Below are 16338 nucleotides of genomic sequence, written 5' to 3' on the forward strand. Positions count from 1 at the left end.
GCTTCTCCAAAGCTGTGGGTGAAGTTAGACATGGGCTAAAGAGGGAAACAGTTAAAGATTACCACGGGGCGATAAGATAATCACAGGGACATAATGTGAGTCTAGTAACTTGTGGTTATGTCCCAGAAGTTAATTTTTGTTGTGTCCATTGAGAAAGCATTTCTTTTTTCATATAATAGGCCTGGGGTCTAGAGTATGTTTACATAATTAAACACAAATATTCTGAAAATCAAACTGTCTCCTATTCCGTAATTTTGTCTATGACATAAAATACCCTGAAAATTATTAATGTATGAAGCTCTGCAGTGTTCATTCTGAACTAATTACAAAGTTTACTAAAGCTGATAACCTATTTTGTTGGGAAGAGAAGCTTTCCTCTTTCATTAAAAAAAAAATCCTGGCATATAGCTTGGAGATATTAGTAAAGATAATAACTAATTCAAAATTGGGAGACAAGGGATATAAAAGGCACCATGTTAGAAAAAGTATCCAAGATAATGAAAAAAATTCTTTAATCTTTACATCATTTGGATACAAATAGTGTTTACACCTATTATAGCTAACATACTTAGATACAGATACATTACTATACAAAGAATATGTTACATGTACTTTATTATTCACTGCTAGAAATGAGAATGTGAGTATCCACTGTTGTGGGTTCAAAACAGAATGCCTGGACCACAAAAGGAATTCTCTTTTAGGAATAGTCATGGGAAGTTCTCAGACAGCAGCTGACATACTATTGTGACACTTTTCATGGTATCAGAAACAAACCTGTAATACCACATTGGGAACATTGAAAACTTACATATATATAAATTATATTTTCTCATGTTTATGATAAAAAATCATTTTTAAAGGAACAAGTACAAAAATATATGTAATACCAGAATCCTTTCTTCCTTTATGCATTCTCCACTTTTGCTATGTCCATTTCAATTTATCTTGAGTCCTATGACTTTCTTAGGTATATTGGTGGGATGAATGGGCAAAGGTACCAATCTTACCTCAAAGACTAGTGAAAATACTGAGTTGCTGTTAATTCAGACCACACTGATGGATATGTATACTTATATTATCACTATCAGAAAGGTTATGAACACATTATGAACTGTCTTACCATTAAAAGCTTGTCTAGGCCCTCCCTGGTGGCGCAGCGGGTTAAAGCACAGCACTGAGAATCTAAAACCGCTTCCGCATGAGTTCGATTCCCGCCTGCCCTGGAGGTGACCACATGGCGTGGCAGACCTCTCCTGACCCGCCCGCTGCTCCCCTCAGCAGTGTACTTCGTCGATCTGCCTGTTCTGTTCCCCACTCTGTCTCTGGTGAAGCCTCTCGCCGCCCCTGAGCTTCTGGCCTGTACCCCAGTTCTGTATGTACAAATAAATAAATCTTTAAAAAAAAAAAAAAAAAGCTTGTCTATTATAAAATTAAAATTGAGAGAAAACCAGACAAGAGAATTGGTAGACTCCCTTTCAGCTCATTTCCACCAGTCTTTCTTTCCTTTGCATCCTGACACTGTCTTGCTGCTTTTTGAGCAGATGACAGAAGCGGGCCTGTAGAGTCAAAAGTTGAACTGGCAGTAGAGAATAAAGCGGGCTGAGTTGATGAATGGGTGAGAAAAGACTGAAAACAGAAAAATATATCTCTTAGATATGGCCCTAATATGAAGATGTAGCAGACTGTCAAGGAGGTCAGATCACTGAATAGAAGGGCATGATTAGGTGTGCAAAAAATGCCAAAACCTGTAAAGCTCTAAAGCCTTATTTGCACATATAGATACTCACTTTTCCAATGATTACCAGTTACTTAGGATTTAAGTCTTGTCAAATTCATGTTGATTACTAGCTACTGGCTTAGTACCAAGAACTACATAGAATAGTAATGCATTAATAAAAACAGGACTGAAGAAGACACTGACCATATTATTGTTAGCTTTAAAAGCTTTTTAAGTAGCTTTTTGAAATTTCAAGATTGTTTCACATACTTTCTAAATTAGTACCATAACTCTGAAAGGCAGTGATGACAAGTGTTACTATTTTCAGATTACAGATGAAGAATCTGAGACTTGAGAAATTAAGAAACAGCATGTCAAAAGGTCAGTTGTAAAAAATTAAGCTGAGGGTCAGGCCCACATATTCTAATCGCTAATCCAGTGCTCTTTCCAAAATACCACTTTTCCATATTAAGGCATGATGCTATTAAGACAGACCACACTGAGGGTCTGATTAATTATATTATCACTATCAGGAAAACAATTTATTGTGATATTTTCCCTTCCTGAATGAGTTAAAGCTGAATTCCATTCTCGACAATGATATACTAAGGGATAATTTGAAATGTATGCAAATATACTGATAGCCCACACAAAAACCCATTTTCACAAATATCTCATTATGGAAAGGGTCACTGGCAGCACCTTGCCCTCTACACACCCACATATACACATGCACCCACAAGCAATCGTTATCTGTCTGCCTTTTAACTGTATGATTTGAGGTCATGATTAAGCCTGTTTTAAAGTTCCTTTTAAGAAAATCAATGGGTACATTCCAAAAGGTCACCTACAATATTGTTATGAACTTAAATATACTTGAAATCTTCTATTACAGAAATATAATCTGAGCTACTAATCAGTTATCCATTTCCTTTCCATCTCCTGGTTTCTAAAGTGGGGTGATTTGGCAACTAGAATTTGAGAAAAAAGGATTATACCAAAATTAAGATTGCTAATTTTTCCAGCTCTTTATTTTTCAAAATTTGAAACGTTAAAAAAAATCTAATTTTTTTACCTTTAAACCATGCAATTAATTACTTTGTCATCTAGATAATTCTGCCATTTCATTGTAATCCACACCTTGCCTATAACACATATGGTTGAGAACAGTGATTAGGCTGATTTTATTACAAGAGGGAATGAGTTTAGAAAAAATATTAACATTTAAAGGAGTTTACCATTTTATATAAAATATCTTTAATTTATACCCACACATAGCATTATTTAAGTAACTGCTCCACTGACGACAAGAATGCTACTTCAAACTCTTGGTCAGAGAACCTGCTCACAGATGCACGAGCGTTATTTCTGATTTGGAGTCTCTTTTCTGAAGACATGGAAAGAATATGAGCCATTGTCTCAGCATAGCCTTCTTCACTTTCAGCCAGAAATCCAGTGATCTCTCCTTCGTGAGGTACCACGATGTCAAGCTTCGGGCCCCCTGAATTGTGTGCAAGAATGATTGTGCCAGCTGCCATACATTCCACAACTCCTAAAAAGAAAACAGATCATGCAGTCTTTTAAGGTGTGGATTATATTCATAAGAACAAAGCTAAGGACCCTTTAAAAATTTTAAAAGGCTCACAAGAAATAAAATTCAAAGTCTGTAGTTCCGTTAAGTTCTCTCATTTATTAATTCAACAGTACTAAATATTTTTTCTTAGTTTTCAAGGCTTCGTATATTGCTGCTTTGTTCTTAATCCAAAGACATGTACAGAAGAATAGTCCATAAGAGATACACTGCAAATGATAAAGTTGAAGACTAGAGAATGTCAGCAAGATGGTAGATAAATTAATGGATATTGAAAGGCAGAAAGAGTAAGAGATATGAAAAGCAAACACGGAAAAGTTTAAATTACAGCACTAGAAAAAAAATGGAAAAAAAGTAAGCATACATGATAGCTATGGCTGGTGTTTATGTTTCTGGATTTGTGACCAATCTGACATGACTGTGCCAGGGGCAGTGCTGACGAAATCCAAGCTATGTTTCTGCCCAGTGATGTAGCCGAGGGTATCAATTACTCTAGTCAGTCTTTCTTAGCCATGATCACAGGGAATGAAGCCCTTCCAAAATGATTTAATTGTTGTTTTCTCCGTTCCCCAAAGGATATTAGAGAGTTGGTATCACTCTAGTTACACAGGAGAGAAGTTAAATCACCAGAACTATTTCTTTGACTCTGCTTTTCTGCTAATGCTGTATTGAACCATTATTTGAAAAATAAGGATTGTACTGTAATATTCTGTTTAATGCTAAATATTAACTCCCTATTACTCAGGTTTCAATCTCATCTATTTTATCTTCTCCCTTTATGATCTTCCAATATTCCCCTCCACTGGCCCCTTATCAGCATTTAAGCTATTTAAAAACAAAGCACACACACAAATATCTGCAGTTATCTTAGCTATTCTTTCTTTTTTCACCTCCCTTTCAGATAAACTTCTGGAAAGCGTGGTTTGCACTAACTCTTTCTACTTGCTCACCAATACCTGGTGCCCAACTTCCCACAATCAGACTCTGACTCCCACATGTCCATGGAAACTGCTCCTGCACTGATCACCAACAACTTCCTTATCTGTCCCAACATCCGGGCAGTCTGGGAACTGTTGCTCTCTCCCTCATTTCCAGGATATCACACTCTGCCATCTTTTCTTCCTCCATTTCTTCTCCTCATCTTGTGTTCACTGTTAAAGTGTTAGGTTTTTCAGCATTTTGTACCAGGGCCTCTTCTTTCTACATACCTCACCAAGGCCATCTTCTCCATATCTACTACAGTGGCTTCAGTTCCTACTTGGATGACAAATCCTCACACTGTATTTCCCGGTTGAGTTGCTCTTGTTCAGCTCACACTAGAACACACACATTTCTACCATGTCCCACAGACAATTCAAACCCGACAAGCTTCCAGTTTGGCTCATCAACTGTCTCTCCTCTTAGATTCATTCTCTGGCAAAGGCCGTCCTTATTCACACTGCTGTCCAGACAAAAGCCCAAGGCCGTGATTTGTGACTTCTTTTCTCTCTTAATTAACACATCCAGTTAGTGGCTGAGTTCTGTCCAACTACTTCTGGTTCTCCTTCAAGTGTGTCCACTCACCTAGTTCAGACTGCGAGCACCTCTCGGCCAAGTTCTACAACCTAAGGCTCGGTTGCCCAACATTGCCAGCAGCTCCTCACCAACCTACTCTCCACAGTGTGGCCAGAGTGAACTTTAGGAAAGAAGCTTTTAAATCCAGTATTAAAAGCCTTCTATTCTTTCCCACTGGCTTAACATGCCCATGTGATCTGGTCCCAAATCCTCTTGCATTGTCTTGCTGTTCATCCTCCGGGCTCCAGTCATGCTGAGCTCAGTTCCCCAAATGGCCCTGCTAATGCTCCTTTTGTCAAGCTGTCACACTGTCCATCCCTCTGTTGAACACTTGCCCCATTTTCCTGGTTAACTGCTAATTATTGTTCAGGCCCCAGCTTACTGTTCATATCATTCCTTGGGCAATTCTCCACGAGATGTTTTTCTCGGGCACCTTGCCCAGTCCAGCACATAGCACACTGTACAGTACACGCCTGCAGCTCTGCCGGAAGGACAGTGCCCACTGCCATCGTACTTCCAGCACCCACTAGTAAGCACCCACGGAAGGAAGCACCAGAAGTCAGATGCTGTGCAGGTTTGGCTCAAAGTTCTTGGAGCACATCTGTACTTACTACTGTGCTACTCATTCACAAGAGAACGTAAGGGACACGCAGCCTCAATGTAGGAAACTATACTTCCATGCTTTTCTGTTCTACTCTAACTCCTACCGGTGTGAAGCACTAGGTGGGCACTTGAGAAATATGTTAAATCAAATTAGACACAGCAAGTACTTGCTTTTATACAAACGTGCGCATAATAGGTTAGAGTGAGCAACTTGTACTTCAACAAACAAGAAGGGCTAAATTGAATGGTAAGAAGACTTCAGGCGAATACTTGTGATGGGACTTAAAATGAAGAGGGAAGGCCACACAGACAATGAGTACAGAATCAAACAGCAAAAGAATACACCATGAGAAGCCCACCTGGAGAGAGTGGTTCGATTTTTGGTGCCTGACAGAATAACTGACCAGTTTTACCAAAACATTCCTCCCCGGGTCCCACACAGAGATTCTGAATTGGTGCCACCATGGTGTGAGGCTGCGGCCCAGGACTCTACCTGCATGGAGATGGGGTTCGGCAGGGAGAGAACGTGTAGCAGCTCAGAGCAGGGTTTGCTGGATTAGAATCCAGGTCTCTCCCTTACTGTGACAGAGAGGTTGGGTTCTACACCTCTCTGTGCTTGGGTTTATTTACTGATAAAGTGAAAATATCATACCTATCATGCAGAGTTTGAGAGAGAAACAATCTGGTAATACTTACAAAGACAGTGAAGTGACCCCAACACAGTGAGAAACCAATAGCTAGTAGCAATTACTCCTGACTCTGTATTTTTATGTCTTATAAGATCTCAAGAGGAAAGAACAATTGATGGATCAAGGAAAGAGAACTAGGGATGAATGAAAATTTCTAGAAGTGAATGTTTTGAAAACTTTATCAAAACAACTTAAAAAAACATCTATCTTATGGCATCAAACAAGTTGCCTAATGGATAACTCACCAATCCCAAAATGCTCATTCCACATAGTATGCAGGCCAATTGTTGCTTCAGCTAAGTACTTCTTTAATTCGTCGAATGGAATGTTTATTTTAAAATCCACATATTCTTCAACTCCTAGGTCCTCAGAAAGCTTTCTAAGTTGGTTTACCCTAAGTTCATCATCTTCGTTACGGCAACCTCCAATGAGGACAAGTTTAAGTGAAGGAAGAGTCTCAGCTGCCCTGTTTTTCAGCAATTTGGCGAAGGCTTTGATCTGTAAAGGATGATTCTTCTCAGGCCTAAACTGGCCAACAGAAACCAGTGAATGTCCCGGGGTCATCTTTTTCTCACATAAGGGAATGTCCAGAAATGTCTGCACATCACAAGGTGGATAAACAATATTAGTGCAATTCCCAACCTTCCACAATGAAAGAATATGGTTCAGTGTCCAGGAAGAATTGACCATGACTACATCACTGCAAGAACCAACCAGTCCATAAATAAAAGCAAATAGATAGTAATAGATGAGCTTCAGTTTGCTGAGCAAAGGATTCTTAGTAATGAAGGCTGCATTATTAAATCCAACATTTTGATTCTTCACTACAGAGAGCATGTCAGTGCTGATGGTGGGGTAATGAACATAGCTTCCCACATGGCAACCCCCTAAATACTTAAACAGAGGAAGTGTGAAAGCATAGCCCATTGAATCGATGTACACATCAGGAACACACTGCATCAGAGCTTCCCAGCCAAGAAAAATGGATCCTAGACTTTGGCCCAGCAGTGTGAAGTGTGGATAGAGTGAATCTTCCACAAGGTAGCGTTTTCTTAAGAAAACAAACTTCACTGGGTGAGTCAATCTGATGTTAAATCTTCTGACTGCACTTTCCAGTATCTGTGGGCCACTGACATTAGTATCACCAGTATAGACAACGTAAATGGCTTCCGGATATCTAAAGGAGAACAGAACAGTTAGAATTTCACTTGGTTAGGGATCAAATCAAGCAAAAAGTTGTAGACAATTCTTTTCTCACAATCATAAAGCGGCTTATGTTAATAAATATTTTTCATTCTTTTATTAGTGCATTTGGAATACTGGTCCTACATTTTCCTGAGTTTTCCACTGCCCGATGACTAAATGTTAGCCTTCACATGAGACTTCTAGTTCTTTGCAATTTCCTTAGTAACAAAGATTACTGACTTATAAGATGTTTACAATTTTTAAGATGTGAAATTATTTTACTTTCTCAATGGTAAAGAGGAGTTAAAAACTCACTACTGTTATCTTTAGAAAGGATGACCAGTACTAAAACATTACTTAGTCTTTTTATCTTGAGAAATGCAAAAGGATTTAAAACTAGACCTTGTGCCTACATCACAATTAGATATGTTATTATTATAACAGAAATTTGTGTAAGTATGCTCTTAGGCCTTTTAATTTTTTGGACTCCCTGTGATTATGTTTATAATTATTCTTTGAGTTACAAAACATTAAATAACTACTATAAGTCACTAGATTCTGGGGATTCAGAATGAAGACAGGCTTTGTTTTCAAGAAGCACAGTATAGTGGAGAAAAGATAAAGATCCTCTTAAAATGTAGAGAGTAGAAGATAAACATAGGTGGTGAGCTCCTTGATACCAATCTTGGCAATTATGTTTTTGAATCTGATACCAAAAGCAAAGGCAACAAAAGCAAAATCAAAGTGGGACTATATCAAACTATAAAGTTTCTACAATATGGGAAACCATCAACAAATGAAAAGGGAGAACAGAACAGGAGAAAATATTTGCAAATTATTTGTCTGATAATGGATTAATATCCAAATTATATAAAAAACTCATACAACTCATTATGTTCCATGCCTGGAATGAATAAAATATGTTAGTTATACCTAAAAAAAAAAAAACAAAGTAAAAAGGACTATCATTGCACAAATTTGACTTTTCCCATTGATGAAATGAGTCCCCACCACTGGACAACAATGGGCAAGAGTGACATTATGCTAGTTTCTAGACTAGGCTCTAAGAGATGAACAGCTTCTACTTCACTCTAGGGAGAGACTGCTGTCAAAATTGATTGTCCTAAGACTGCCATGTTTTGTGCAAGCCCAAGCTAGTCACTGACAGACTGTTGCTGACAAAGATATCTGATTAGTCCCCAGCTCTCCTAGTCATCCCAGCCCAGGAACTAGATACAGAAGTGAAGAAAGTTTCAGATAACTCCAATCCCAGCGACCAGTTAACTGGAATGGTTGGAGTACGAAAGATTTCAAATGGGGCACATCAATCCCCACTAACTTAAAATAAAAAACAAAAAATTAAAAGCAATACATAAAATTTCAAGTCATTAAATTTTGAAGGGGTTTGTCATGCAATAATATTTTAATAGAATATCACTCCTCAGTTTCAAATGCTCATCTGGTTTGCTACAGCCCCTGCTCACTCAAGTTCTATGTAATCTGGGCTCTGCCTTTCTCTGTAACTTCCCCTCCCCTTCCACTCTCATTTGCTCAGTCAGACTTGCATTCCTTTCTTTGAACAAGCCATCCTCCCCATCTTAGGGAATGTGCACTAATTGTTCTTTCTGTTCTGAATTTTCTTTTCTCATCTACACTGCAGTTTCATAAAGCAGTCAGGATAGCATGTATTTTAGAAAGTGGGCTTTAATTTCCTTGTTCGTCAAATGAGGATAATTGTAACAACCTCATAAAAGTATTAAAAAGATTAAGCTAACACATGTAAAATACTTCAAACAACACTTGGCATATTGTAAAAGCTATTTTTTGTTATTCATGTTTTAGTTAAGCATTATTTCCTCAGAGATTTTTCTTAATTATTCAATCTAAAGTACCGAGTCACTCATATTATCTGACTTTAATCTCTTATATAAAACTTCTTATAGCTTGATATTTTCTTCTTTGATTCTTATCTTGTTTTTTGGCCCAAATCTTGTATCTTGTAAATTGGCCCCTGTGGGACCATTTATCTTGTTCATTGTTTAATCTCAACTCCCCATGTCAGTGCTTGATACTTAGTAGGTTCCCAGTAAATACTGTTAGGTTGAATGAAAGTGTACTGCAGTTTATGTTGAGTCCAGAAAGTCTTGAGTCCAGAAAGTCTTGTAGGAAGTAACAGAGGTAAAAAAGATTACTTCAGGAAAAATAGAACACTACATGAAAGGCAAGGAATTTAGAGAGCATGCTATTTCCAATTCAATATATAATGGAATAAAATGTATGTGAAGGAAGGGGGAGGGAATGAATGAAAAACAAAAGATAAGAGCAAGGTGAAAAGTACTTTTTTGTGTCATACTAGTGATTTGGACTTTCTCCTTATAGTCTAGTTAGCAGTAATAGGGATTGCTGAGGAGTATGTGTACAGAATCACGAAAATCTGCCAAGGCTCTCAATAACCTAATTAGGAAGACAAAGCTAACAGTTTGGGAAGAACAGTATGATTTGGAATCAGAAGGCCTTCAAGGAGGAAAAATTAAATTGGGATTTAAGAAAACTCTTTGGGTTTGAGGTAGGTACAGAACATGGCAAAGGAAAAACACGGTTGCTGGCGGGAAGTCAGATGGGCCAAGAATATAGAACTTTAGATCTAAGGGAATTATGTGTAAAGTCTACAGAACTGAATGGTGTGTGCCTGGAAGTAGGGTAACCAAGAAATGACAGAAATTTTTGTTACTTGATAAAATATTTTAATAGAACCTGTATTTTACCATGTGTTCTAAAATGGAATCATAAATATTTTTGAGACAGGTTGGGGAGAAGGAAATCTAAAACATTAAATGATGTGTAACATGGTAACTTATCTAACACTACTAAACTGGTCATAATAACAAAATCAGAATCAAATAGATGCTTTATAGAGATTACTTCCTGTGTGCTACCACTAATTAAAAAATGTGCCACCACAGGTCATTTGGTGATGGGAAGCCGATGGGGATTACAACTGAGATGGAAAAAGGCACAAAATGATGCAAAAATAAACGATGGTATTATTTAAAAAAAAAAAAAGTGTGCCACAGAGGTTGGTATATTTCAGTTTTATTACTCAGGCTCTTCTTCAATCTGTCAACGTGATTAGTTATTTCCACTAAATTATGTCATAAAAGGGCAGATACTTTCCTCTTTATTTCTTTATCGTATTAATTAAAAATCAACAGAATCCCTTAGGCATATGAGAGAAGTATTTTCTTATTGAAGAATAGTTAAACAAGGAATTACAGGCTATGAACTAGGCCCTAGAAAAAGAAGACTTCTGAGTTAGGACTTAAAAAATGGTAACAATATAGCAAATTAGCTAAGAAAGACAATATAGCAAATTAACTAAGAAAGACTCATACCTACTTTTTCTGCAGGGCCCTTAAAGCACACCATAAAACTCTTTCTCCTCCTCCACCAGCATTGCAGTATGGATGAAAAAATGCAATCACCATTTGCTCTTTACCATTTTTGCTAACTGATGCTGATTGTTTCTTTCTCTGAAGCAGCAGTTTTATTCTCCAAAGGATAATGATCAAACATACACATAAAGTTGCACATACAATTAGCCCAGGGAAGAGTAAAGAATAAAAAAACCTGAAACAAGAGGGAAAGGTAAAACTGATACAGTTCTTAAACAAAAATAAGACCACAAATTAAAATATACTTCTACATACCCACTTTATATATTAGTAACAAAGAGGAAAAGATTCAGTAGCCTGGAAATTTACTATCAGATCGACTGAAGACGGCAAAAGCAAGTCTTAAAATTTGTTTACCACTTTATTCCAGTGCCTAGCCTAATACGTGGCACAAAGAAGGCATCCAATAAATAGCTGCTGGTTTAATGCAAAAATTTATTACATAAACGTATTTGATGCAAGTATATCGTTTTATAACTTCTGTGAATCTGAAAAATATCAATAGATCAAGAAGCAGAGGATTCAACACTTTATATCTAAGTGACATATGTTAACAATAATAGTTAACTAAGGACCGGAGAAGAGAGATCGGCTTTTATTTTGATTTATTTTTTAACCAAAAAGAAAGCATGATAGATTGTGGTGGTTCAACTATAAAATGAAATGAGTGGACATAAGGAATGACTATGAGAAAACTGTGGCAGATTAAGCGAAGGTCCAACGAGAGAAAACAAGCCTGGAAACGCGACCCCTCAGTCAGTGGTGGTGTGGGATGGGGGTGCGCAATAAATGCCGTAAACACTCTTTTTAACACAGGTGGATTCTACTCAGAAGACCCCAAAACGAAGAGGAAAAGCACTCATAGCTTTGAGAAAATAGCCGAGGTTCGTGTGAAGGAAAACCCTTTTCTGAGGACTTTTGTTGCACTGGTCACACATGTCCCCCAGCGAAACACAAAATGCATGCGAACCCACATGGCACTCACCTCAAAAACTCGCACAAGCACCAGCCCCCTCCGGCGGCCGCCATCTTCCTCCGACCCCGAACCCAGGAAGCGCTTTCAGGTTCCTGTTCTCTATTGGCTACAGAGAAAGCGTGCGTTCTTCCCCCCGCCCTCAAGGGACCAGTTCTGCGTTCCAATTGGTTTATGATAGAGTCTTCCCACGGCCTGTTAGCCAATAATATTTCCCGACAAGCTTCCTTTTTTTTCTGGCGTGGCTCCAAAGGTTCCGCCCCTCTGGGCGGGTCGTAGTGAGATGAGAGCTGGGGAGGGCGTGGCCTGTGATGGACAGCTGGCACTCCCGCCCATGGCTTCCCTCCCGCCGTTAGCCCCCTTTGGTGCCCTTCCTACTTTTGCCTAGAGCCCGCCGCGGGCTGGAGACCAATGGGAGGCTACTGCAAGTCGGGGGTCGATTTTCCCGAGGCGGAGTTCAGTCCCGCCCAGGCTGCGGCGTTTGGGACCCACAGCATCCCGGAGACTAGCACGGAGTTCCAGAGGCAGTTGCGCAGAGCGGACCCGACGCCGGCGGTGGGCGAGCCCTGGGACCAGCACCTCGGACTTCCGTCTGCGCAGCTCCTCCTGGGCACTCGCTGGAGGCTGAGAATCCCATTCACAGCACACTGGTCGGAGGTAGCCGAGACCCTGGGAGGGAGGGAGGGAGAGAGGGTGGGCGCTCACCTAGGTTCCCAGCTCGGCAGAGGATACTGAGGCACCCTGAGGCCCGCTTCCCGGTATGGGTGAAGTCCGAGGCCCAGTCTCCTGTCTTGCTCCCATTCCCGCGAACCCTAAGGGGCAGGCGCTTGGTGGCGCGCAACTTTGAATGAACCCCTGGGGGTGAGCGCTGCAGATCCCGGCGTTGGAAATGAGGGGTCCGGTTTTGAGACCCTATCCTTGGGTTAGCGGCGAGCGGGAAAGGTGGCCATTCACTCCCTGTTATTCTCCCTGGGTTTTAATTCCGTTTTTGTCCACTATCTAGGTGATCGTTGGCCTCTGGGTCGGACCGTAGAAGAAAGTGGTTCTCCGGGGGATGATGCCTGAGCAAGAGAGACATATATCAGCAAGAGAAGGGGCCAGTCGGAGAGTAAGTTTTCTGCCCACTACACACTACCTCCCGGCGCTCAGTGCGTGCACCTTTCTGGATTTCCCACACTCACCTGTAGCCCTCGGCTCCTGAAGGTGCGGAGCGGAGGGCCGAGCGCTAGAGCCCCGCCTCCCGGGGAGCCGCGGTTTTAAGAAGTGCGCCCTTTAGAAAGGGCTTTCCATTTGCTGGTTCTCAGCAACAATTAAACTGGCTCTTTCCTGTTAATCTTTATGCTCTTAAAGGGACTGAAGCCTGGTGGAGAGCTAAAGTGAGGGTTTGAGTTGCTGTGTGAGATACCAATTGCTCAAGATGATTAAATTAGTGACTTGGAGAATTTATTCACTCGTTGTGGTCTATCGGAGTCATGTAACTTTTTTTCTAAAGGACTATTTGAATTCACCTTAATTAGACAAGTAACATGTTAATGCCAGTCTCTTCAAGCAAAAAGTTCAGAAGTATTGAGCATGAAAGCAGATTTATTTTCTAATCCCTTTCTATTCGTGTACATAAGTCTTTATGCTTCCAGCAAATATTGACTGGAAACTGACTTCTTTGAGGTACCGTGTTGAAAAGCTAAAAATACTGTTTAACAAGATGTATGTATCTCCAGAGAAAGTTTTAAGTTTTATATATATGTGGCTTTAAAATTTTTGTCGGTTTTTACACAAATAATATCACATAGTATGTATTTTCCAGCTTTTTCCTTTTCAATTTAAACATAGCTTGGGGATTATTTGACATTAGTATATGTCATTATTTCTGTGGGTGGGTGAACATTCCTGTTGTTTTTAATTTTACCCCCCCAAGTTATGTTGTAGTCAACGTCATTGTATATGGTTTTTAAAAATGATTTATTTATTTATCCATACATGAACTGGGGTACAGGCCAGAGGTGGGGAAGAGGTGAGAGGGTTCACCAGATACAGAGTAGAGAGCAGAACAGGCAGGTTGACTGAAAGACACAGACAAGGGAAGCTGTAGGCTGCACCACGTGGATCAGCTCCCTGGCCACAGAGAGCACACATGAACTCCTGCTGCAGTGGCTGGTGGTAACTTTATACTGTTGCACTTTAACCCCTTGCGCCACCAGGGAGAACCCTGTATGTGATTTGTATGCTGACTACTGACATTTGAGTATTTTTCTTAGGTTGACCACCAAGGTCTGGATTGCTGGAGCAGGCTGTGCCTTTAATAGATTTTTGAAAAGTTAACATTATTAAGTGCCCTTTTGTCTAGACTCTGGTGGTATAGAAATGAAAGATAAGTGTATTAATGAATGGACAAAGAGGATGATCAGTGGAAGAATTTTAGCTTGATGACTGCATTTAGGAGGAGTGTGGAGTGGAGTACATGGCAGAAGAGTGACTTCCCACCCCGACCATGACCCCTCTACCCTTCCAGAACAAGCTCAAGACCTGCCTTCTCTTTGAAACTTTATGTAACTGCCTCTGTTTATGTTGACCACACCCTCTCCTGGATTTCATGATAAGTCATTAACTAATATTATTAAGCTTACTGTATGCTAGCTGCTGTGATAAGCACTTTTTATTCCTGTGTATGATCTCTCATTTAATATTCACAGAACCCTTTGAGGTAGTTATGATTTTCTTGTTAGCATCATGTATTCCACAAATATTTTTTTTTTAGTATCTTATGTGCCAGGCCCTACGCTCAAGGAACTTATGTCCTGGTAGTGAAACGTTGAGGGTGGGAGGGTAGGCACCCTTTTAAGGAGATGCTCGGGGGATACTTACCTGAGGAAATGGCATTTGAGTAGGTATTTAAATGATCAGATTTGGGAGAAGTATTAAAGGTTGAGGAACCAGCCTCAACTTTGGTGCAAGCGTCTCAGCACTATGAAGCTATCTGGAGATCAACTCCAGCCAGGGAGCTGACCCACATGGCAGCAGACCACTCCTATCTCTCCCACTGCTCCCCTCAGCAGTGAATTTCAGCCTGCTTGTTTTGGTTTCCACTCTGTCGCTGGTGAATCCTCTCAACCCCTGTACTTCTGGCCTGCATCCCAGCTTTTGCATGCATAAATAAGTAAGTCTAAAAAAAGAAGATAAATATTAAAAAAAAAAAAAAAGGTTGAGGAACTGAAGGCATCAACAGCTGAAGCCAAGAGTAACTTTCATGTTTGAAGACAGTATGAGAGCTGAGAGTGGCTAGAGCAGAGGGAAGAGAATAGAGAATAGAGATAATATTCTTTGACTAATAGACTTATTGGATCTTCCCAGGCAATAGCCTTGAGTCACTCTACCCTAGGTATCCCCTCAGTGCACCCTAAGTCTTCCCTCAGTGCTCACCCCACCTTTGTATTTGATTCTAAATAAAGATGAGACTGCTACATGGAGGCTGCATGCACCACAGTCGTTCTCAGTGAATTTCAATATGATCCCCTGCCTTCTTTTCTCTTTTGATGCCTCTCTGGGGAACAGTAACCCTGAAAGGGAGGCGATTAAGGGTCTGCGTCATTTGGCCTTCAGTTCACAAACAATATGGAGCACCTGCCATTTTGCTAGTGCTGTGCCACACAGAGAGTCAAAGATAAGTAGAGGTCAGCCACTGTGTTCTTGGGCTGGCAGCCATGGGGCCAGGGCAGAGGTGCCTACTTCCCTGTGGAAGCTGTCTTCTCAGTAGACAGTAATAGGTCACCAGAGCCTGCGTTGTCTCTGGAGACTTCCAGGTGCCTAGAGTGTCAGAGGCCTACAGTGCCAACACAGAGCATTATTGGTAAATGAGCGGCTGGATAGAAAACTGGAGGGGAGGCGACAGAACTGGGTTTTAACTGCTTCTTTTATCTGACACATTGCAGGGATGGAAATGGCCTAGTGATGGGAGTACTGTTCACAGATAACACAGCATAGATACGGAGGAACTATCCATGTTCAAGTGTGTGTGGTTATTTTTATAAGATTGGGAGCCAATTGAAATTTTGTAATGTCCATACATTTTTTTTCTGTTGTTCAGACTTAAAAAACACTAAGTTAAAGGAGAAAATCTGAGCTGATCAAAGGTTGAAGAGATAAACTAGAGGCTTAGCGGAGAGTGACTTTTTATTGTGATGTAACATAGCAAATAGGACTTTAAAGACTTGTGAAATCTGTGGTTTCTGAATGTAACAGTTTTGTGGGAGTCTCAGTTCCTGCAGACACTAAAAATCATTCTGTATTAGGCATTGGAAACATTTAAATATATGTACACACAATCAGGCACACACAGTGTAATTTAACTTAATAACAAAAGTTTGGAAAAGGAAGCCCAGAGTGGAAAATTGTCTTGTTATTTCTCAACCATTAGTATGAAAGTTATTAGCATATTTACTTTCCTTCACTGTTTGCTTTTGCTCCATCTTGTTACTCATTTTAGAAATAAAACATATTCTCACAACTCAGAGTTCATCAATATGGATATCCTTGGCTTATTTAATTCCAGTTTCTTGTTTCTGCATTTTTTTTCC

General features: G+C 40.0%; 2 protein-coding genes across 3 annotated transcripts in view; one reads left to right on the top strand and one right to left on the bottom strand.

Moving 5' to 3' along the window:
* Positions 1-1418: 1418 nt before the first annotated feature.
* On the bottom strand, positions 1419-11823 carry ALG11 (ALG11, alpha-1,2-mannosyltransferase). Its single transcript, XM_012723387.1, has 4 exons — positions 11780-11823; positions 10739-10969; positions 6403-7334; positions 1419-3272 (listed from the first exon to the last, which is right to left on the bottom strand). Exons 1-4 carry the CDS (start codon positions 11821-11823, stop codon positions 3001-3003), a joined length of 1479 nt encoding a protein of 492 aa, XP_012578841.1. The 3' UTR covers positions 1419-3000.
* Positions 11824-12139: 316 nt separating this feature from the next.
* The window catches only part of ATP7B (ATPase, Cu++ transporting, beta polypeptide), a 65587-nt gene continuing 61388 nt past the window's right edge, over positions 12140-16338 (top strand). For both annotated transcript variants that reach the window (XM_012723351.1, XM_012723353.1), the window contains exons 1-2: positions 12140-12424; positions 12771-12875. In XM_012723351.1, coding sequence (XP_012578805.1) covers positions 12822-12875 — 54 coding nt within the window. In that variant the 5' untranslated portion in view covers positions 12140-12424; positions 12771-12821. The remainder of the gene's footprint in view (positions 12425-12770; positions 12876-16338) is intronic.

The sequence above is a fragment of the Condylura cristata genome, unplaced genomic scaffold (genome assembly GCF_000260355.1).
Source record: "Condylura cristata isolate star-nosed mole 26May11 unplaced genomic scaffold, ConCri1.0 scaffold00010, whole genome shotgun sequence".
NCBI lineage: Eukaryota > Metazoa > Chordata > Mammalia > Eulipotyphla > Talpidae > Condylura > Condylura cristata.